Genomic DNA, 23,150 nt, shown 5'->3' on the forward strand with positions numbered 1-23,150 from the left:
CTGTTTTGAACGTAAACACTATTATGCAGTTGTTGCCTTCCTCTTCAACCCCCCACCCCCGAGACCAATGATAATGACAACACAAGCGTTTGATGCAGTTTAAAGCGAGAGACCCCTGTAGAAGTAAAGTCTTACATTCTAAAAACAAAAGGTGGCAGGTGCCTGTCCAAATTTCTGAAACAAACGCAGACATAAGAGAGACGCGATAGGAAATCCCAGGGAGGAACCAACTTGCCCGGCTGATGTTGTCCGTCTGCCTTGCAGGTCCCCTCTGGTCACTGCTGGGTTAGAGGTCAGGGATATTCCACGACTAGACTTCCTGCTGTTGTGTTTGGAGCTGGTGAGCAACACCAGGGCATTGCACAGATGTCTAGTCAACTTATCATATTCCTCAAGCTGTTGGTAGACACTGTGACACACTAATTTGCTCCCAAAACTCCCTGCAAGCTCAAAACAATGACGTCCAAGTGAAAGGTGAGGCAGGAAGTGAGTGTGGAGCAGCAAGCACGACTTCTAAAAGGACTCTCTGGAAACTTTCAAAGCTCATTCAGACTTTTGATCTGTAGAAAGTGAACCGATTCAACTCTGAGCACAAAGGACGTAACCTTCATTAATGACCACAAATCAAACCAGCTTGCAGCTTGTACATTTATTTCATGTCCATTCTGTCAGAAGAAAGTCCTTGTATTCTTGCTCCTTCACAACACAGCTCATAAAAAACACTTACTTATAAAAATATACACTGATATTAGGACTGAAAACTTGAGATTCAGTGTTTAATTCAAATATACAATTTGCATATTAAGAAACTACAAAAATCAGAAATGGTGGCTTCGATTGAGGCCAGTTTTTCCTTGAAGACACGACCGGGAGAGCAAGCATCTGAAAGAAGGCACTGTTAATTTCTGTCTGTCAACTCCTCATAAAGCTTACCGAGGCTACATTCAGCGAAAGAAAAACAGATTTTCATGTGTGCACAAAAGACAAAGAGGAAGGTCAAGGACAGTTCTGTGAGAAGACGCTTCTTAGACGCTGTTTTTTAAACCTTGACACTCCCACCTTCTCCAAAAAACAAACTCGAGCTAAATACAGTGGAGCCCAGCTAGTGCTACAGTACTACAAAGCTACGGTTAGCTGACTGTGGAAAGGTCATCAGGTCGAAATGACAGGAGGGGCTAGGAAGTTCTCTGAAGACTAACCCTCACTTTCCCACTCCTGAGTTAAACTGAATTCCCCTCGTCAACAAAAAAATCTAACAGTCACTGTTTTTTGATTCAAACAGTAAGTATGTTCAAGGCAAATGTGTCACTGAGAAGCCACAAACTTATTCCTTTATCATCTTTATCACTTTTCTAGACTTTCTGTCATCTTTCCCTTTCAAACCAACCCTCCTCCACTTCGTTTCTCACAAACCCGTCTTTAGAGCCATCTTTTGGTACATTGTGCATTTCCTGCAACAGTCCATACACACAGTCTTTTAAAACCTCCAGTAAAGTGTTCAGTTTCTTTCAATCTGGTCAAGATCAAGCTCTCCTCCCAGCTGGAAAATGTCCCTCTGGGTCATGTGATCACCCTTCCAGAGGGTGCGTTTGTCGGCCAGCACAGCATCAGGAGAGCCAGGCTGCGAGCTGCAGGCTGAATCACTGTCCAGCTCCTCGAAGGATGAGTCCTCCTCCTCGTCATCTCCAGCCACTTCCTGGGGAGACTCCAGCCCTGGTGCGCACACAGTGATGAAGTCTGAATCGGGCTGGCTGGAAGTATGGAGTTTCTGCACAGAGGAGACAAGGAGAAAAAAAAAAAAAGTATCAAATGCTGGATTTAGCTTTTGTTCACTTTCTGACTATACAAGCAGGAGGGTTTGTCTGGGAGGTGGGGGGTCAGGTTTTCCCAGAATGTCAGTTTGAGATTGGGTTTCAGTTCGGGCTGCCAAAAGCTGGGCTTACTATATATGGCACGTGAACATGTAAACACACACAAGCCATCGAAGAACAAACACAGAAAATAAAACCTTCGGGGTTGTTCGAGAAAAACACACAAAACGCTGGGATGCGTTGCAAACCGCAACGGTATCTTGTTTCCAACTGAGCCTGAGGCCTATTTATCATGGTGGAAGCCGCTGTGACACAAAGACACCAGGCCTGAACACACAGCCCCGTGTAGCCAAGCAGGACATTTCTTGTTAAAGTCCTTGTAATTCACGTTTTTTCTGAAGACAAATTGTAATTCTGCACACGTGGGTGGGTTTTCACACTCACAGTTTGACCTTAAAGGAGATTTAATTCACTAATAAGTTGTCTCCTGTTTCGCATTCATGCCCTGAATTCCTCTCCGCAACAAAGACGAGCAGCCATGCAGCGCAGCGAAGGGGTTAATGATCTCTGGGGTGCCCCAGCAGCAGATGTTGGAGGCATGGAGGTGAATAGAGATGAGGTTTCCACTATAGAGCCTGGGCTTACATGACCGACAACTCTAATGTTCCCTAGCATGTGTGAGGACATTGCTTTTCCTGTTACAATGAGGTGGGAGTCTCCCAATTCTCGAGTCTCGGAATTTTCTTTTTTGTCTGAGTGAAGGGGCTCGCTCACTCGTCGCCAGATTTACTTTTCATGTTAGCTGCTCAAACACAGGTACTTCATCCGCACAACGCTTGAGGTGATCGTGTGAGGAGGGGGAGGCCTCGGCTGCAGTTACCCCACAGGGGTGGAGAAGGGGTGGGGATTTCTGATGCCTTTCTTTCTCTGTTCTACCCCTGTATTACCCCGCTACTAATTATCACAGCAGAGGAGACGAGAGGAAAAGAGGAGGGGAGGGGGCGGAGGCGGTTACTCCACAATATGCTTTCTATAAAATTACTCAGGCTGGGATTTGGATGGGTATGGTGGTTGGTTGGGGGGGGGGGCAGGATACGGTTTCGGCTGTGTACCCAGCTCTGCCTGTGTGCTTTTTCCTATCTTTCACTTGAGCATACCCCCAACCAGATGGAATACATAATAATTTTAAACACTTTAAAATCAGGAGCTTTTAAGAAGCACATCGGTGATGTAATACTGCATTTCCCCAAAAAGTTGAGGCACTCACAATAAACTTATACCTTTAGTCAGATTTGTAATAGCCACTAGGCAAAGAGGTAAAAATCCAGGGGGCTGGTGCACCATCAACAGTTTTTACTGGCCCTGTCAGCTTCTTTAAAGGCCTTATCTCTTTACTGAGTGAAGAAGGTTTGATACATAGTTTCTTAAACACTTTTTATATGTATCTATTGAAATCCTCTTCATTTTGCAAAAGATGAAGCTGAAGCAGAGACGATAGCCAGAAGTTGGCAAGCGAAAAGGTGTATCCGTTCATGTGTTTTGGGGGCGTAGCTTTGACAAGAGGGCTGATGGGAGGAAGTGGAATGTAACGGTTGCATATTTTCAAAGTATCGCCTCTTACTAGCTTTTCCAGAATTACCAACCCTAGCTTTAAACCATCCCCGGTATCGTGAGTTTTTAATTTTTCTATCTTAAAAACAATCACATCCAGTTTATGCATGTAGCATAAATGTAGGGTCAGCTATTGTCAATGAAACAAAGAGAACTACTGAAAATATATCAAAAATTGATTAGTCTTTAACAGCATTATTACCAACCACAATCAACACAACCAGAACTCATCCTGTAATTATGTTTTCTTAAAGACGGGATCGAAAAGGCAGCTGCTCTGAGAGAGGCACAAGCCAAGAGGTTCTCCAAATGTCCTCCTGATAATTAGGGCAACCGATAAACAACACCCTGCTAACTGCTACGGCAGAAGTCCCACTGTGCACGGGAGCAGAAAAAAAACATTCAGTTTAAAGAGAGAAGTGATAACAAAAAACACTAAGAGTCATGCAGGTTCTTTTCTATAGGTCTATGCAGATTAAAAATAGTCTAGTCTGGTGAAGCGAGGACTGAAAAATCACATCCAAAGACAAACTGCTCTGAGGAGCCTCGACATCAAACAGCTGTAACAAAACAAAAGAGAGGCCAGAGGTGCAGGCGAAGACTTGACAACCTAACTCATTCTTGACAGCCAGGCGACATAGTAGCACACCTCTGTTATCTGTGTTGGTGTCTGTGTGTAGACGTCTGTGGCTCTGTTTGTGCCTATTCTATGGAATTCACTGTTCCATGGAAGCAATGCATGGCCGATAAGAGCAAACATGCCTTAATACAAAAATAAAAAAAAGGAAGAGATAAATGCAGCATGATAACGTAGAACAGATCACAGGTACTTAGTGTGACCGACATATGGGACAAGTCACAACATGTCTTTATGTAAATGGCGAGCGCCGCACCTCGAGACGCCCACCTGGGTGATCCCACAAGCCCGCGGGGCTCGACGCTCAGCTATGATCACCATGTCTGCCATGCCAGGAATGGAGTGATATGGAGGGAAAGGAGGGGATGAGCCGCGCAGCGAGATGTTGGGACAGATGATATTAATAGAGAGGAGTGAGGTGGCGGTTTGCCAGTGTTTCTTTTGCCCGGCCATTTTTCTCCTGAATTCACAGGCGCACACACTCACGTTTTTAAGCACTCACTCAACAACCTGCCTTTTAAACACCTCTTCTGCTAACACAGCCCTTTAATTCTTTCTTCCAGATGTAAATTGATCCAAGTGAACTTGTCACGAAGACAACTCGCGTTTGAATGAAACTCACCAGGTGGGCCGCACACGGGCCGTTTCCTCAATGGCAAAGTGCGAGCTGTGTCAATCGACCGAGAATCTCGCCACAGACTCCCTTCATTGTTTTGTAGAGGGAAAATGAAAGGGGGGAAAGCAGTGCAGTGAATTGAAGTACCTGGCTCAGGGAGCATATCCGAGGAATTTTGTGGGGTATTTCACGTAAATCCCTGCGGTAGTCGATTTATAGCCTGATTAGCATGACATGCATGCACAGAATTCACACCCTGCTTCATTGGTGTGGTCAAAGGAATCCAGGGGCCAAATAACACCATGATCCCCCCCCCCCCCCCCCCCCACCCACACCCACACAGGTTTTTTACGAGTGAACCCTCATAGTCCTTCAACACCGGAGCCTCCAGCACAACTGCATTTATTGTCCCGCAAATTAAGAAAATAAACATTTGACTCAGGATACTTATAAAGTTAGCCCTGATGCATATTCACCAACTATGCTTGTTTCTTTTGGACTTTAGACTGTGTTACTCATCCATGCACACATAAAATGGAGGAAGCATTAAAAGATATGAGAGGGTGTAATAACTCCTAATTGACACCCCAGGGCAGGGACGAGTTGGATGCGTTTCTAGAGAATTGTGATGAGAATCACCCACTTCTTACGAAGGACCGACTGCTTAAAGGAAGATCAACGCTGCCCTAAGAGGCGGTATCATCGTATCGATTCCCATCCCTCACGTTAACTCTCATCTTCAGTCCTTACTAGAACCGACACAAGTTATAACCAGCCCTTTGCTTCCACATCATCACTTCCTTTTCCAGATTGTTTGCCAGCTACGTGATTTCCCTTCCCCTCGACTGTCACTGAGACGAACCACCTCGTTAACCTAAGTCAAATATGTGACCCTGCAATGGGAGTTTGGGGTCATTTTATTTATTGAGACATATTACGACCGTGCTTATGTAGGATCCTGGGTGCAATAGATGCACCATTTTACTTGCACTGGTTACAGACTCATAGACCAAAATCAAGTTATCAAGAGTTATGAGGAAAGAGAAGCATGGGCGTTAAGGTGTTCAAAATGAAAGTGCATGTGCTGCGAATGTCCTGCAAGAGAGTGCATGCAATCATGCGGAAAGAAAACTGGAAAAAAACTGACATGTGAAACGATGGTTCTGCTGATGAATCCCTGAGAACTGACACTAATTTCACAATCATCTGCTGACGTGTGCTCCTGCCTTAAAGCTCTGGTGCAACCAGAGGTAACATAAAACTGACTCCATGTGTGTGTATATGTGTGTGATCATCGTGCTTGATTTTCCCCTCTTAGCAGCTGGCATGACTAGAGGAAACATGCTCGCTAGGCTCCATTACCAAAGCCTTGTTGATCCAACCCTGGCCGGGTCCTGAGGGTGAAAGGCTCACAAATCTTCGTGAAAAGGAAGGGAGGGACGAGGGATGCGCCGGTGGTTCTTTCTAATAAGAGTCTAACGAAAAGGACAATATTTCCTGAGCAGGGGGTTTGTTGAAGCAATGATAAGGCATATCATATGAATGATATGCTAAATCATTAGAAGTGCAGGGGAACAGAGTGGCATGGGTATTAGTAGCTGCTCAACAGCATTCAAACAAATAATGAAACAGGATGTGAAATAAGAATCAAATAAAGATTTTTTTCTGGGCTCTGTATAAACATCAGAGCACTGCCAAACACAAAAAAATGCTACGTGTCATTAAAATACTTTTACGGTTCTATTCTTGGGCTGGGTTTGTCCGGTGTTCATTTATACTCTCTGGCTGTTCCTCTGCTTCCTCTGACCTCACGTTAGAACAAACAAACTCTTGTTGTGGGGAAAGCAATCTGTGCATCCAAATATCCCCCGGATTAATCACCTTTGGTTGCTCTAGCTGCAGAAGATAGGAGGCGCGATTGAAAGATGGAAATACAGCCTAGGAGTTGCAAATGAAAGGTGAGGTGGTCGACGCTTTCGATAGACTGTTTACCCAGCGGAGTAAATTAGATGACCAAGTGCAGCCCGGCTTGCTAAAGTGTGGCGCTAGGCAGCGTGACCGAACATGAGGAATGCTTGTTTAGTAAGCGCCACTCCCTGAGCTGGAAGGAGGGAGGCCTGAGATCACTCAGCCCTGAAGCCTCGGACCAACAACCCAGAAACCTAAATCAGCTTTATTCAATCCAGCCCCTGATCAGACTCAGAGAGAGAACGTCTCAGTTGCTTTTGAGGAGCTCTTGAACTTGGTCCTAGAACAAAAAGGTATTTGTCTGCACGGTAAATGCATTTTAGTCCAGGATTGAACTAAACGTAATAGAGCCCATTTAGAAGCAAGACAGCCAAATCAGAAATAAGCTTGTGCTGCTTTATGTTTAATCAGTGAACACAAGTGATCCTAAACTCTGTTAAATGAATCAAATTATAATAAGACACATTCACATGAATTTGGGTACGTGCGCTTGTCAGTGTTCAACATGTCCAGCTTACCTGAGTCATCTTTGCCAGGTCCAGAGAGGGCCGCTGCTCCTGGGCATCTTCTGGTCTCCTGCGCTTCATACCGATCTTTTTGTCGTTGAGCACACACGGCTGGGACCGGCTCCGAGATAGAAACCCCGTGCCCCCAGCTCTCTGGCCGGCTCGCCTCCCCAGCTCTGGGGTGGAGTCTGTAGAGCTGGCCTCCGACGCCTCTTCCCTCTGAAGCTCTGGCAGGCTGATTTGTTCGTGGGACAGGGAGAGGGGCCTGAGGAAGTGGTGATGGCTGGAGTGGTGATGATGCGAGTAGGGGGAGGTGGGGGAGACTGGGGAGGCAGTGAACTGAGGTTGCAGAGGCAGTCGCTGGTTAAAGAATGCCAAGTCCAGGCCTCCATCTGAAGGGAGGCTGGAGCACGAGGGCAAACTGAAGCTGGAGCTACGCTGAATGGAGGGGAAATGACCACCGGCGAAACCCCCTCCTCCTCGAACACTTCCCCCACTGTGGCACCTTCGTTTCTCCACCGCTGTCCACACTCGGGAGCCCTGGGGCCTCCAGGATGAGCGGAACCCACAGTACTCATCAGAGAACGACAGGGAGCGACACTGCCGTTTGCTCGGGGGTGCCACAGGAGCTTGGCTGGTGGCTGTAGTGGTGTACTGTGCTGTGGTGGACGTAGTGTCGGCATGGGGGCTGGCCAGGCTGCCATTGACTATGTTGAGATCCCTTATCAGACTGGTGATTGCCGTGGCGCTGCCGGGCTCCCTGGCCCAGTGGCAGCTTCCCGGCTCAGGCATCACATCCCAAAGGCTTTCCAGACCGGCACTAGCCTGGCAGGGAGCTCTCTGCTGGATGGCACAGCTTCGCCCCAGGTCCAGCCACCTGTCTGCCTCTGAAATATAAAAAAACATACATTGTCTTATTACATACACTCTCATTGACCTCAATAGCAGTAGTCCTTTCTCTCTTTGTAATCACTTGCATTATGGTAATTACAGCAAAATGTGGTGTAGCTTAAAGGAAGGCAGTGATATCTGGGAGGAATATAAAGCTCTTAACTGAGACAAAGGAACAAACAAACAGGAAACAAGCTTAAAGAGGTAACGTTTGCTGTAAGGACACGCTGTTTGGAAAAAGAGGGAGATTATTTTCTGCTAACTGCAGTGAGGAGGTATTTAACTACAGAGGAACTAAACATACACTTAAGGTCATTTAGGGTGGTTACACTCTGCTATGCACAAAAATCCACATATGAGCTTTGGAGCATTTTAAAAAGATTATCATCAGTCATTTGTTGTAAGAGGAATGACAGGTTTAAGCTGCATGGTTCAAACCAGTTTACCTCATTTGTTACAGTGCAGGAAGGTGAAAACTTTAACAAAATGGGTTACAAGATGATAAAAAGAATCAAAGAAGCACTGTGCTTAGTGCCAGCTGTCTCACCGTCCAGACTAGGGAGTCTATCATGCACTCGCGGGACATAATACACCTACAGCAAAGTGCCATACTGGCCTGAGCTACCAAGCCAAGTTGTGAAGTTGTGAATCCATTGAGGGTTTTTGGCAAACAGGGAACCTTGCCGATCCAAAACCCATCCTTTCGGGATGCTTGTCTCTAAATCTGGCACGCTCTCGCCCAGACTGGTGGACGGAAATCATTGTTTTGGGCAGACAAACAATGCACGGGGGCTACAGTGACGACCTGACTGGAATGTTAGGATAACAACTCCACGAAAGGGAGAAAGGGATGAACTTCAAAAGGCCACCCTTTGAAAGCAGGAGACAAAGTGCTGGTTGAACTAACAAGACATGCAAGACAATGTTACTGTCAACATCGAGAGTGGAAATAAAGAAATCCACACACGTCCCTCTGACGTCACCACGTCTCCCCGAAAAGAAAGACAGACGATAGTGTCTTGTATTGACAGTAGCGTGTCTTTTAACACAGGGGGTAATTACTGCAACGCTAACAGAGCCAAAGGGAAATTGTTGACATTGGCAACAGCATATTCAATTACTGTTCACTCCCATGAGAACGGTGTGCAATGTTGTGTGGAGGCAGGTGCACCGTGATCATGAGAGGGGGAAGACTGACAGACGGAGAAAAGGAGAAGTGACTGAAGCCAAGTGTGACAGAGGGGATAAACAATGAGTCTGTTAGAGGGAGGACCGCTGACCTTGGTGGTCCAATCTATCAGAAAGGATGAGGCGGGGGCAATTTGTTATCCTGTTACATTTGTATGTATCTAACAAAACCCTCAGCTGGTTCACTGTCCAGACCTTAGGTGAGAGCAAGGGACAGACGGGTGGAAACTTTATTTATAGGAGAACAGGAAGGGTAAACAGACGGATGGAGACAACTCACCCACAGATCCACAGGAGAAGAGGGTGGTCCCTCTGCTCATGGTGCGGAGCTCGCTCTGTGGAGGACAGAGCGGTCGATAGTCAGGGACATACGAAAGTAAAACCGACAATAAACGAGAAGTTCACTACCAAATTCCGCAAGTTTATAATTACGCCGGTGGAGCTGAAAAATAATTAACCAGAGGTCGAGTTTAATTCTTGTAGTATAAAGGTTAGTCACCATTTATCCTACTAGGAAAAGTCCTTTTAACTACATCTCAGTAGGAAACATTACACTTTGAATTATTGAAATATATATATTACAGCTTGTGTATAATTACTAATAATTAAGATTTGAATAAATCACTAATGAAGGCTATATTTTACCTGACGCTACAAATCATCCAACACGACCCAATAATCCACCTCATTGGCTACAACTTTGAAATGCTAACTAAAGCTGCAATAATCTTTGCATTGCCAATTGGTCAAATTACTATTTATAACATGGGTGTAACTTAAAGCAGTTAACCCACAGATAAGAAGTTCTTTCACTATGTTTATGAGTGTGTCTGCTAGCTGGTAACTTAAGTGGAGCATTAAGCAGCCTAAGAGCAATAGGTATTTTCCTAAGGAGTGATGGAGAAGAAAGCTGAGCAAAAAGGAGAGTGGATTTTGGACTTTTTATTTCTGATTTTGCTCCATCTCGTTAAAGGTCAAAGTTGTAGAGTAAATGGCGCCGCTTTGAGTCAAATTTGAATGTCGGGGCTTACGGACACTTGGGTGACAACAGAAGCCGTACAAAGCTTTTTATGTTTGAAGATGTGGTCACCATTTACTTGGATTTGGCTGAAATGTGGTTTACCCCTGAATCTCCAAAAGTGTTTTGTGGGCTCAATAACGTCACCCACCCCTCCATCAGCATAGTGGTGAGTAGATAACGAGTGAATTTTAGCTTTTGGGGGAACTATCCCTTTAAGAGCATTTCTTCACTATTGCCACATAGTTCTTTTAAGCTTGTGGCAGACTCACAAAACTGTTTGGCTTAAAACGTAGAGAATGATTTCACATGATTGCTGGATGATAATTGTACACAGTGGAGAGCCTTATTAATAAATTTCACACCACACCGGTTATATACTGGAGGTTTTATGAAGAACGAAGGTGATTCAGAGTATGAAAGCGTTTTGTCCTCACACGCCTTTCTTCAAATCAGACACCTATCGTTTCTCTGTTTCATTCTTACAACAGGGTGGTGTCTGCACAAAGTACAAAAGGAAAATGCCACAACACATTGCTCTGACTCACCTCGAAGGGTTATTACCACAACAGGAAAAGGAGATTTTCTAAAACAGATTCAGGCCTTTACCATGAGTGAAAAGATTAAATCAAACCAGATAATAATGTACCTAGCTCTACCTAGCTATCTGAGTAGAGTGGTGAATAATAAAATGTAAATAATCCTCCTTATTTTACGTCTGGATCATTAATCTGGGACTTGTCAGATCATTTAAAGTGAGGTGTTGTGACACTAAGGGGCAAAGGGGTGAAATTAAGTGTTAGAGGAGCCTTGACATTTTTGGAAATATAAGGTGTATCGGTTTCATGCTGGTCCGGTGCAAAGATAAAAGTCTCAGGGATGAACAACATTCTTCTCTAAGATATTCTCTCTGCAAATATGTTCTGCTGGGCTGGGAAATCAGGTTGAGTAATGGAAACTGTGGGGGTCATACCATCCTTTATGAATCAGACCCCTTTTACCCTTCATCTAGATTTGATGCATGCTTTTCCACTCATCTTAACAATGTAATTTCTTGAATTTTCAATCTTAACATCTTAATCGTCATTTCACTGCCAAAATATCGACTTTATCGATCAGATTGTGGTCTGACACCGCTATTCACATTGTGCAAGTGAATGTACATGACGATCAGTGGCATCTGTAGGCTGTGGTAATACACTGATGTAATATAATCACCAGCCTATTCATTTCACCGACTGCTGCCTATCACATGAGATATTGTGCAGATCCTTGATCAGTGTAACAATAGTCAACCATAAACCGGATTGTTTTGTGTTACGCTTCTCTCACCAGCCGTCTCTCGATGCTCTTGGACCTTACATCATTGACAACCTTCTTCTTTTCCAGTGTTTTGGATAAAATGATCACCATTGTAGCACGCAGCTCTGCGACAATCCGTTTGGGTGAAGAAGAAGGCAGTGGGCGGCCATCTTAGATAAGGGTGGAGGGCATGTCGTGCATTTGGGCGAAACAGGCGACCGGTTGGTGACCTCCCATCTGCCGAGCAAATCTCAAGTGCTGAAGACGTAGTGGCAGAGGTAACAGGGCGTCACTCACACTTCAGCCGATCCCTGTGTTATAAAAGAGATTGGGTTTAAAAATGTTTATTTAAATACAGACACTCAAAATCTTGTATGGTACGTTTGCAGGACATTTTCCAACAAGATACAGATTTCATATACTTTTACTTGATATTTCAATAACCTGCTGACGACGAAAAAAGTGTGGCAAAGCTCATCCAAACCCTTTGACTTTCCATCACCCAGTTCTAGTCCATTGAGAAGAGATGCATGCAAACCATAGTTACTTTGCCACACTGTAACCAGACCAGATGAATGACGCATATAAATAATATAATCCACTTAATTAAAGGGCCCCCTCTACTCAAAATGTGTTTTTATTCGACCTTTCGTTGAATGTTTTGAGTTTCACTGAGTTTGACATTTGTTCGCTCTGTGGCCGCTTTAAAATCAGAGTGAAAGAAGTGCTCATACAAGCAGGATATTTGTAACATTGCAACTAGTTTGGAAGCCAATCATGATTCCGTGTGTAACTTACGCAAGTATGATGTGGAAACAAGTAGAAATCCACTGAGTCTACAAGTAATACTGTTTAAATGAACCTGATTTGCATACTCACAGTTACATGAGTCCTTAATGTGGGAAAATAATTATTTATAACAAGGTAACTGAACTACCTCATGGAAAAAAACTTTTTTATGTCTTATATCATGTCTGGAGGGGATCTTAAAAAAAAAACAAGAAGTCTGTGAAGAAGTTTTTATTTCCTAGCTTTGAGTCGTTTTTGTTTTTAGGGGAAGTTTCAATCTTGAATCGTTTTGCTATGGTTTCCTGGTTGAACGAAAAGTTTGCTCAGCGGTGTCAGATGTGTTGCCCAATCAGTACGTATGTGTATCTAACTTTGCCATATTAAAAAGGGAGTGCACACAATGGTTTCTAAAGTTTGCTATAAATGCGGCAGGTGATGCTTAATGTTCCCATTAGTTAAATATGTTGGAAGGTATATTCGTCATAAGTACTTTATAATGAAGTCAATTAATATAATAAGCATGTATAAACCCATCTCATCTAAGTCAGAGATTTCTTCCACCAGAATGCCAAGAATGGCCTCTCAGCTGCCGTGGTTGCTCAGGGTATCAAACGCAAACCGGTTACATTTAAGGTGACTTTTTGCAACTTGTTGTCGAGACTGAACGCAGCCCAGCCCTTCAAAAATAAACAAGGCAGGTTATTATTATCCTTCTATATTTGTTTTGTTGATGACAATAATGCATCGTTTGTTGTGGGGACACCCTGTATCAGAGTATTAACAAAATATACTATATCTATTTTAGCCCAAGCTTTCTCATTATGTCGACTCTCTGATACAATTCTTAACAAATATATAAATATATATATTTTGTACTAGTAAGAATTGAAAAAATATACAACTGCACATATTTAAAATATATAGGCCTGTATTTTCTGAAACGTCTCTGGTCTGAATCTAATCTGTGACTTCTGACCTAAATCAACACTGAGACAGTTGAAAGTGCTGACTGATGTTTTTCCATTCAACGTTTATCACCCTGTCACTTACAGTAACCCAACATCTCATATGCACGCCTATAAAGCTACTGTCTGTGCAAACAAAACACGCTGCCACACATGGAAATTGTTTCCGTATCCCCTGTAAATGATGGAACATTCTGTATGTGAACATGATCCGGAATCTAGACATGCTGGAACAGAAAGCCAAGTTTAGCTAATCCGGGAAAAGACACCACTCACATCACATGAATACAGATGTGGCGAGGAAACATGAATAGAAAAGGGAACATGATGGATACTGTATGGCGCTGCGGTTGCCTCATCCACCGCCTGCACCACCAGATGGTAAAGAGCAGACAGTTGCTGCTGCCGCTGCAGTAAACACTAACTCCTGAATGCTAGAAAAGAGTTATATGCAAGGCAGATGGTCAATATCCCTTCCTTCTTTTTTGGGATGAACTTGCCCTGTCATGCCTGCTCTGCTTAGCCGTCCTGATCCTGTACTTAATGCATAGGAAAGATCTCAGTAGATGATGGGCAGGTTCAGTTATGCTGTCTTTACCCTTAGTGCGAGGGGTAAAGTAGGAATAACTGCAGTGACCTTGGATATGAGCCTCTCTCCTTCATTAGCCAACCACCAAACACACTGACACATTGAATTAGAGAGTATAAGCATGGATCACGTCCCCCAGTCGCCTGGTGGCTAATGACAGCTTTCCACTGTGGGGCAACACATGAGGCTAATGGATCTTCCAGGCCTACTATGCTACTCTGCTCGTTTAACATGTGGTTTCCTGTTAAGTAAGGGTTGTTGCACTTATATAACACACTTCACAGAGAGAGATGCAAGTGTGCGCTGGGTTATCTTGAAAAGTGAAAGGGGGGGGGGGGCAGATAAAAACAAAAGATGGAAGGGGAGTGTATTCGTTTCACAGATTTGATAAAGCAGTTTTATAACCAGTCTAGTCATGTCTTGTTACTTCACTATGTCATCTGTACGCCTTCTCCTCTTCTTCTCCAGCCCCATGACTACATGAGAACTATAAATGTTTCATGTAGGCCTGCCTCGAACCAACTGCTAGCATATGACTCCCATTATCTCCATTTATCCCGGAGAGTCATTGGAGCACAACTGGGCCTCCGCAGGCAAGAGGGGCTGGTGTTGGTGGTGGGAGTCAGAGGAGAAGGGAATGTTCTTCTTGATCAGTTTTGCAGATTACTTCCCTGATTAGGGTTGACACTGAGTAATGGGTGGGGCGATGTAACAGGGTTTGTGTGTGTGTGTGTGTGTCTGAGTTGAGGAGCATGACGGTTACTGCATGTGTAAAGGTTGTTACAGTTTTTGCCGTTTGACTGATTCAGTTAGGACGTGTGACGTGTTCCGCCATGGCTTAAGCTGCACCTCGACAGTGATAACAAGAGTGTGTATGTGGTGTGTCTATGCACATGCATGTCTATTTATGCGATCCTGCACTTGTGCGTGCGTAGTGAGTGGCAAGTGGGGTCATGGGAGAGGGCAGAGCGAGTGTGAATTCAGCCCTGGGTCCGTGCTTACTTAATGAACTGACTCCTCACGATGGGGAAACCAGAACTTAATGGAGACAGAACTGTGCTTCACTTGTGCAGGGCCTCGTCTGATCAGATAAGATTTGCACTGCTTAAAGTGAATCTTGCCTAACCTACCTCTCGCTGTATGAAAACCCTTTATTGTCAGAGTGTGACTGAATGCTGTGCTTCTGCCTTCAGCTTTATTAAGTTGCATGAACTTTGACCTTTTCAAGAGCGCTGCTGTGGTTTTCCAGTTTGAAGATCAGCAGTACACATCAATGAAAGCACAGAGCTTTAGTAACATAGTTGTCATTCTTCTTGCAACTAGGTGAGCACTCAGAGTCAATACCCCCGGCCAAGGCCCGCCAAATAACACCCTGATATAGATCACTCCCTAAAATATGCCTGATTTCTTTCATCTACATTCATTGGTGAAATCCTCTAAAAAGTGCCCTAGTTTAAAGAGGGGGATAAAGAATTCCTGCATCTTCCCTTTCTGATCTGGATCCACACCAAAATGTCATAGGTTCTTTCCTGGTCCATACCTCATATCTCTGCCAACTGTCATGGAAACCTGTCCAGTTGTTTTTCTTTGCAATGCTGCCAACTAACAGACAAACAATCGATGAAAACAACCTCCTTGGCTGAAGTAACAATGCCCATCCCAAGCAAATGTCTAGTGAGCCTTTACGAGCAAGATGGAGCAATAGCTTTTGCAATGTTATGTCAAAACTGTTCTCTGTAATTGTGCGATAAGTCGTACAACTCTTGATTAGCACTAAATGGAAGGAAAGCGTCGCCATCAAGAGGAAAGCGAGCTATTGTTTGGGCTATCATTATAGGTTTGTGTAACTAGACCTGACCTCCATAGTGGACTAAAAATCTAATGGTAATTCTGGTCAGATTTGTGTACGCTGGGGCCCAGACAGCAGCTCTTGGTTCACAATAGCCAATGACTCAGGAGGGCACTAGAAAGGGCAGCTAAGATAAAATGGCCCTTTGCCCAGACTGTGATTTGTACAGGCAGATGAATAGAAGCCTATTTGGGGCCCCCTAAAGCTCTGTGACGGGGTGTTTGGTGTCCATCACCAATTGGCTCTGGTTGCCGCATACTTGTGCAGAGCGCGTCTGGTGTCAAGACTTTGATCGGTGGCTGCAGCGGAAAGAAAGCAACTCATTTCATACTAATGACACGATGGAGGACCAAACAAACAAAATACGGCATGGGTGACACAGGTGGAAACTCCAGATACTTATGTGGAAATTGTTAAATGTCAGTCTGGCATTGCCCAAACAATTTATGGTGCTCGAAATCGGACATTGAGCTCTGTAGTTAACACAGCCATGAGTAACAAAAGTTAAAACATCAAAAGGAAATGTTTGGGCATGCAGGATTTTTTGTAAGAGCTGGTGAATAGAAGAGCCACTCTTTTGTGAATGTCTGCAGTGTGGATTGTTAATTCAGGGTGAACAGACAGCCACCTCTCTTTCATATAATACGACCGAGGTCGTAAAAATGGTCCTAGAGAGGTCAAGACATACCACTGAATCCTCTGGTCATCACCCTAGTACCCACTGGCAGGGGAACACTGGCCAAAAACAACACACCATCCCACCACTAGATCTTCAGAAGTGCATGAACAATGAAGCGCTCATTCAGTCATTGTCCTTGTCAGTGGTCAGGTTCTGGCCTACTCCTGTGGATTCCCCCAAACGTTTCTCTAACAACGGGGACCATCAACCTTTACATAAACACAAGCCGCACTTAAAGTGAGCAACTTAAAAAGACCATTTACATTATTTCAAACTGTCACCCTTAACAACACCTCTGCAATGAATATAGAGGCAGGAATCATAACTCAGAGAACTTCTTGGGCCTTTTTCTCAAGAGCCAGCCTGACAGTCCAGTCTAGGCTGAAGTTCCTCTCATTGCTCAGCCTGTATGAAGACACACAAGCATAACACCCATATGAGAGCGCACTTCCCTTTGCAGGGTACGAGTGCTGCTTCCCTTGTGGTCACAGGCTGCTGCTGAACTGGGTGTGGAACGTACAGATTTTATTACCAAATACATGCAGGGAGAAATACACGAGCCTTGTGGCACAGTGTCAACTTCACATATACCTTCTCATTGACCCTCCCAGCTTAAATAAAAAAGAGAGGAACACCCTATACACTAGTGGAACTAACATCACACCATCATTTTACATTTATGTTTACAGTAAGAAAGCTGCATCGTAAAGTAAATGGGTCATTGGATCGTCCCCACTGTGTTTACTTATGTGATAGTTTTACGATATGGTTCAATTAACATATATGCATTAATATATTTACTACCAGAGAGAAGTGAGTAATTTAAGGTAGTACATGTAAGTTAACATTGTTTAAATACTTCACCATTAATGCATTAAAGGGTTAGGGTTAGATATCTCTGGAGTCCGGTTTCTCTCTGACATAAACAGTTGCTAAGAAGTACACCATTTTAAGAATCTAATAATAAAAGGAAGCCATAGCAACCAAGCACAAAACATGGGATAACAGTGACAACTGTTGATAAAATTATATTTACAGGAAACTGGGTTGTTGAACTTGGCCAGACAACCCAACTGCAGCGAGGTGACCACCCCTGCATCTCAGACCTGCAGTTGTTAGCAAGAGTCATGAGAAGCTTGACAGGCGTAGCATCAGGTGTTTCAGTTTGAGTAAAAGAACCTATGGGGCCTCTTGCCCCCAGGAGTGACCTTTGCATGCCAAGGCTCTCCACACACATCAGGTACCCCTCTAATTACACTAAACCCCCTCCCTCTGTCAATCCTTGCCTTTCCGCCAGTGGTTTCTTCCATTACCCATGAGTGCCTGTTCTGTTCTATGCACACTAACCAGAGGCCTAATCCATCAGGGATACATTACATGGGAGCCCCCAGCGCTGCTAGCAATCCCTTGTGATTGCTCAGCTAAATGAGTGGGACCACGCCACTCCTATGCTGTGTAAGCAGGTGATGCTATACAGTTATCACTACCAATCAACCAATGAAGTGACATTAACGCCATTACATAATGCCAAGCTCAAGTTGTGGAGGTGCGTATGGTCAAGTTGAGGGAGAGTGCGTGTACGGCTGGGAGAATGAGCGGCATTTCTTTGGTCCATTCATTCATTCATTCATGCCCCGCTCACCATATGGACTCTCTGACTGCTGCGTGGTGTGGAGCAGGGTGCACAGCAGCGCCACGCATCCAATCAAGATTTGCCAGTCCGCTGAAGGTGTCATTGACAAGCTAGCACTGAAAACGGTCGAAGATAGTGCGGAATGACAAGTTTTTGAGTTCTCCATTTGCAGAGCTGAACAGAAAGAGTGACTATTCGTTTTTTATCCCCCACATGTCACATTTAAAGCTATGGTACTTGTGGGAATTCTTTTCTTTTATCAAATAATCAATGTGTAGGCAGTATGTGTGATTTTCGCAATATACAGTAAGTCATGAAAACCAAACTGCTGTGGTATTCAACTGTTACACCACCGCTGTGTTATGATTTGTACCATATGCTGGGCAATGGGAGAGCGGAAACAGGATCCATCTTTTTACTTTTACCACAGTCTAAGTTGGACTGGAAGTTGAAATTTACTCACTTACATACACAGACTAGAAATTGCCAAAACCTTTTCCTTACCAACACGTAGATCATTAGATCTCTACCTGGGGCATTGAGCCAGGACGCTAATTGGTTGCTAATAGTGTCGCCTGCTGGTGTTCAGTCTGGTCTGATGTTTGAAATAACCTGCAGGTGTATGTAAAACATGATTACAGAACCAATGAGCATATAGCATAGAACAGCCAGGAGTTGTAACATATTTCATAACAATAATTCGCCTACTTTGTGCAGGCATGATGGTCAGGACACACTGGTTCGTTTTCTAAGCCTGGGTTTGCAAAAAGAACCAGTTTTGTAGGATCTAGTACATTAAGCTTCAGGTTCGTGTGAGGTACATATTTTGCGGTTAACTGTAAAAGTTCTATATCTTGGAAGCAAAGCTGAGGAAAAACAGTTCTAAAAATACATGAAATTAGGCCGTCTGTGCCAAAAGCTTTCATTTCTCTTTTTTGTACGGGATGCAACTTGGGGTAGTGGGGTGAAGCTGGTTCCCCAGACAAGTGGACCCAACCACATTGTTCAGATCGGAGCTGTGCAATGGCTTAAGTAGAAGCTGTACAACAACTACTAAATAAAATAAATGGAAGAATGCCAACCACTGTCATTTATAACTTAGGTGTTGAGATGACGTAAGGCAGCAAAAGACAAAACATTATCTAGACTATTTGCACACACACACACACACCTTTTGCAAGCAACATTTTCTGCCAACAGACAAACACACTCTGCATAACAAATCTTTGTGAATGAAGCGTCTCTTATTTCAGACCGAGATATAAAAGACCCCGAGGCTACACAATCACTGATTTGAGAATCGAGAAGCTACGAAAACCAACAAACATGAAACTCCCGATGAATCCAAACTCTCAGCCAACAGAAACACAGTGGGACGTGTTGATGGGAGCATTCCCATTGCATCCCAGAATGCCTTTCATCTCTAAGTAGAGTCTGGTGCCTGTGATTTTAGGGGGTTGGGGGAGTGCTTCTCTGGTGTATGTGAGAAAGCCTCTTTTCTTTTCAGCTTCAGGTCTTTGGCTCTGTTGGAGTCAAGACGCCAGACTTACAAATCCATCATGTTAATGGGGAAGGAATATACAAAATGAGGAATATGACCACTGAAGCCAATATGCTGTGAAATAACCAATGTAGTGGTTTTTAAGTCCCTGAAGCAGAGTGGAGCGAGTGTGTTGGAGGCAGCAGCAGCAGTTGTGACTGCAGGTCACACAGCAGAAAGGGAAGCTTCTGAAGTGAATAGAGAGTAGCATGGCTAACAATCCCTTTTCTGATTGCTTTGCATAAGGCCTCGGGCCAGAGGAACAGAGAGAGAGAGAGAACGAGAGCCACGGTATTAGAGGAAGAGAAAGACAAACAACAGGAAAAAAAAATTAGACTGAAACACACAGTGGGGAAAAACACAGATGCTGACAGAGGGAGGAAAAGTGGCAGTGTGTGCGTCAGTGCACAGTCTGGGTGCGAGTTGTACACACAGACGGAGAATGGCCCAGCAGCTCAGCGCACAGGGGCACACAGCTGCCCACGGACAGAATAGAGCTCTAATAGGGCCTTTCGCCTGCAACACAAAGACGCTGCAAATGTGCGCGTCTTAAGCACACACTGGATCGCAGAGTGATCCCCCTTTAAAAACCCACCCGCCTTGAAAGCGTCCGTAAATTATGTCTATAGCACGTCCCAAACAAGTGGGAGCAGGCGAACAATGCCAAGGCTGTTGTCGAGTACGACTGCAGTGCAAGTGCATCAAGTTGTGTTTCACTGAAAACTACCAAACAAAAGAAAAAAGGGATTTTAAGCAACTGTCGCTCGCTTCTTCCTGGGGAGTCCGATCATGGGCTGAGTGTCAAACCTATTTTAAAAGGCCAAACATTTCCATAACACAGTTTTAAACACTACCATTCAATGATTGATTTTTCCTCTATCAGTTAAGTAATCAGTCATTTACAGATTTAAATTACCTTTATTCAAAGCTCTTTATGATAGTATTAGACAATTTGCATAATGAAAGCTTAGCTCAAGCAGAGTTTCAAAACCAACAGTTTGTTTTGGTAGAGCTACAGAAGCTTGGTACTGGTTTACAAATTCAACCCAGTCCTTGTGAGCAGTCAACAGCACATTTTGCAGGCTCACATGGTAGAATCTGATTTATTTTGGAAATCAAAGCAAGGTATATAATCATCATCATAATCTTCCCCAAAACTGGGGAGGCAGATTGAAAACGCTCACAGCAGGTTTCCTCTGAGCCTAACCAGTATTTGTGAGGCACCCTCATCAACATCCCCTTTGTAATTAGACACTAGAGCTGACATGTAGAGAAATCTCTCGGCTTCCCCTCCCAACTGCAGCTACACTTTGCATTTGTGAGAGTGATTTCTCAGCAGGATTCTTCAGACGACTACTGACATTTCCTGTTTAGTTTACCAAACCAGCCTCCCCCTGCGAGTCAAGGGCAACCACTGCTATGGTGGCAGCAGGAAACATTTGCAGGTATTTTCAATTAGGGTGCCCTGGTGCCAAACCAGTTCTTCCGTGGAACTGTGTTTATGGTGTCCACAAAGATCAACCGCCTACAGTGTAGTGGTAGAAAGGGCAAAACATAAGCACCAATAGTTACCTTCTCAACATATCCACCAAAAGAAATGACACTACAATGATAAATAGGCCTCTGTGCTCCATTTTCAGAATAATTGGCTTTCATTTTGAACCGAGTGAGCCATAAAGTAGTTGCGGAATGAGAATGAACCTTGCCCCTTTGATTGGGACACATTGCCACTGATACACCCAAACATGACTAGATATAAATAAAAGCAGAATAGACCTTCTTCATTCAATAAAACACTTTTAGGCTTTGGGTGTGCACACTCTTCTCTATATGCCTTGATGTGATGAATTAACATTACAGACGCTCTTATCAGCTCTTATCAATGGGGGCAAGCTCAGTTTCATTATTGCGTCGTAACACAAATTCAGTGTTCAGTATCCTCTCTGGCGTTGTCATGACAGGGACCAATAACAGTGCAGGTTACTTTGAGTGGACTCTTAAGCCTGTGGACTAATTTCGCTGTATTGCTTGCACAACAGAAACTAAATTGAGGAAGAACGAACGTGGCTCATGGCTTAAATTTTTTTCAGGGATAGAAAAAGAATGCTCATAAACATACTTTTATTGATGCCCACCGCATAAAGAGGAAATAAAGCCATAAATGAGAGGTGGAGATTGGTGAGAGATCCACACAACCAGGCCTCAAAAGCACCGGATATATCACTGTTTCATTATTTCAGGTTAAAAGACAGATTTGTGGTTTTTCTATGCGAGGAGAGAATGACAAACACTTTCCACACTAAAACAATCATGTGTTTGACCTCTTTGCAGAACTGATACATATCACATCAACTTATATTGAACTTTTCTCGTTGATTATTATTGGTATTGCTTCATTTTCAAGAGTGACCTCCTCTCAGAGACTTGTGTTGTGGAGCTGTGTGTGTCCACTCTGCCTCCTCCGCTCTACAGGTAGCGTGCAGTGAGCTTTTATTAGCACGGCTGATAGATGGAGGGGAGTTTGCTGGGCCACACTGAGGCTTGTGTGCAACCCCCCCCCCCCCCCTCGAAAGCAGGTTATGGTGCACCAACAGTGTAAATGTGCAGCAACAGGTTGGTCTGACGCCTGAGCAGCTCTTTGATCCTCTCATATTCAGACATGTTTTCAGACACTCCACACAAAACAGCTGATCAGGTCCAAGACAGGTTGCAAAATCACAAAGCTGGAGTTTATGTTTAACAGAATCCTCTGCAACGGGTTCAACATGAAGCTGAGTATAATCTGGTGTAAAGGCAGGTTGACATGTACAGTGCATTCAATGGAGTGATGGAAGGACAGAGGAGGGGGGAAAGGCAGCACGAGCAGACAAAGTAAACTCCACATGAGTGCCGCAGGAGCAGGAGGAGGAGGAGGAGGAGGAAGGAGAATGATGTCTGAACACAGCTCTGAAGTGGGATCTGAGCTACTACCTGGCCAGCAGAGGCTCCCTCGAAGTTAAGTCATCTTCACCACGGACAAAGCAGGTGAGGCCATTTTGTAAAAGGAATACAACGAGGTAAGAGATGTCGGAGGCTTCAGTCAGAGAGTCCAGCTCCGGACCGTGAGCAGCTCAGAGCAGCTGAGAGCTTACTGACTTTCTGCTCATGCATCGATTGTAACCATATCCGCGTCCGGGCGAACCACGTCAGCTGGGGCCAGGGGTTCCGCTTGGGGAGGAAACTGACCCAGAAGCAGGTTAACTCACAAACTGCAACACCAATTTTAAATTAAGTTGAATCCCATTGGTCTTACTATCGATTTAAAACTACAAAAAAAACGCTCAGTTAGTTATTTACGCCCAGCGTGAAGTTTTGTGTTACGACTTTCACACCCCTTCTGAGATGGTACGTTCCGCCGTGGTCCTCCCTCCAGGCATTTACGATGCTCGTGCTCCTTTTTTATTGTATTATTATTTTTATGCTTTTTATGGATGTTAATGGTGCAAATAGCTGCAGCTTCGTGTGAGGGAACGACTTTGGTGAAGTTATGTTTATAAAGTTGAAGATTTCACTCTCATC

The 23,150-nt window shown here is 44.2% G+C and overlaps 1 protein-coding gene across 1 annotated transcript; it reads right to left on the minus strand.

Annotated features, from left to right (window-relative positions):
* Positions 1–634: 634 nt before the first annotated feature.
* On the minus strand, positions 635–22,729 carry LOC133966423 (protein FAM53B-like). Its single transcript, XM_062401349.1, has 5 exons — positions 22,563–22,729; positions 11,579–11,859; positions 9,509–9,563; positions 7,162–8,036; positions 635–1,768 (listed from the first exon to the last, which is right to left on the minus strand). Exons 2-5 carry the CDS (start codon positions 11,657–11,659, stop codon positions 1,499–1,501), a joined length of 1,281 nt encoding a protein of 426 aa, XP_062257333.1. The 5' UTR covers positions 11,660–11,859; positions 22,563–22,729; the 3' UTR covers positions 635–1,498.
* Between the last annotated feature and the right edge of the window lie 421 nt (positions 22,730–23,150).

This window comes from Platichthys flesus, chromosome 12, assembly GCF_949316205.1.
Source record: "Platichthys flesus chromosome 12, fPlaFle2.1, whole genome shotgun sequence".
Taxonomy (NCBI): domain Eukaryota; kingdom Metazoa; phylum Chordata; class Actinopteri; order Pleuronectiformes; family Pleuronectidae; genus Platichthys; species Platichthys flesus.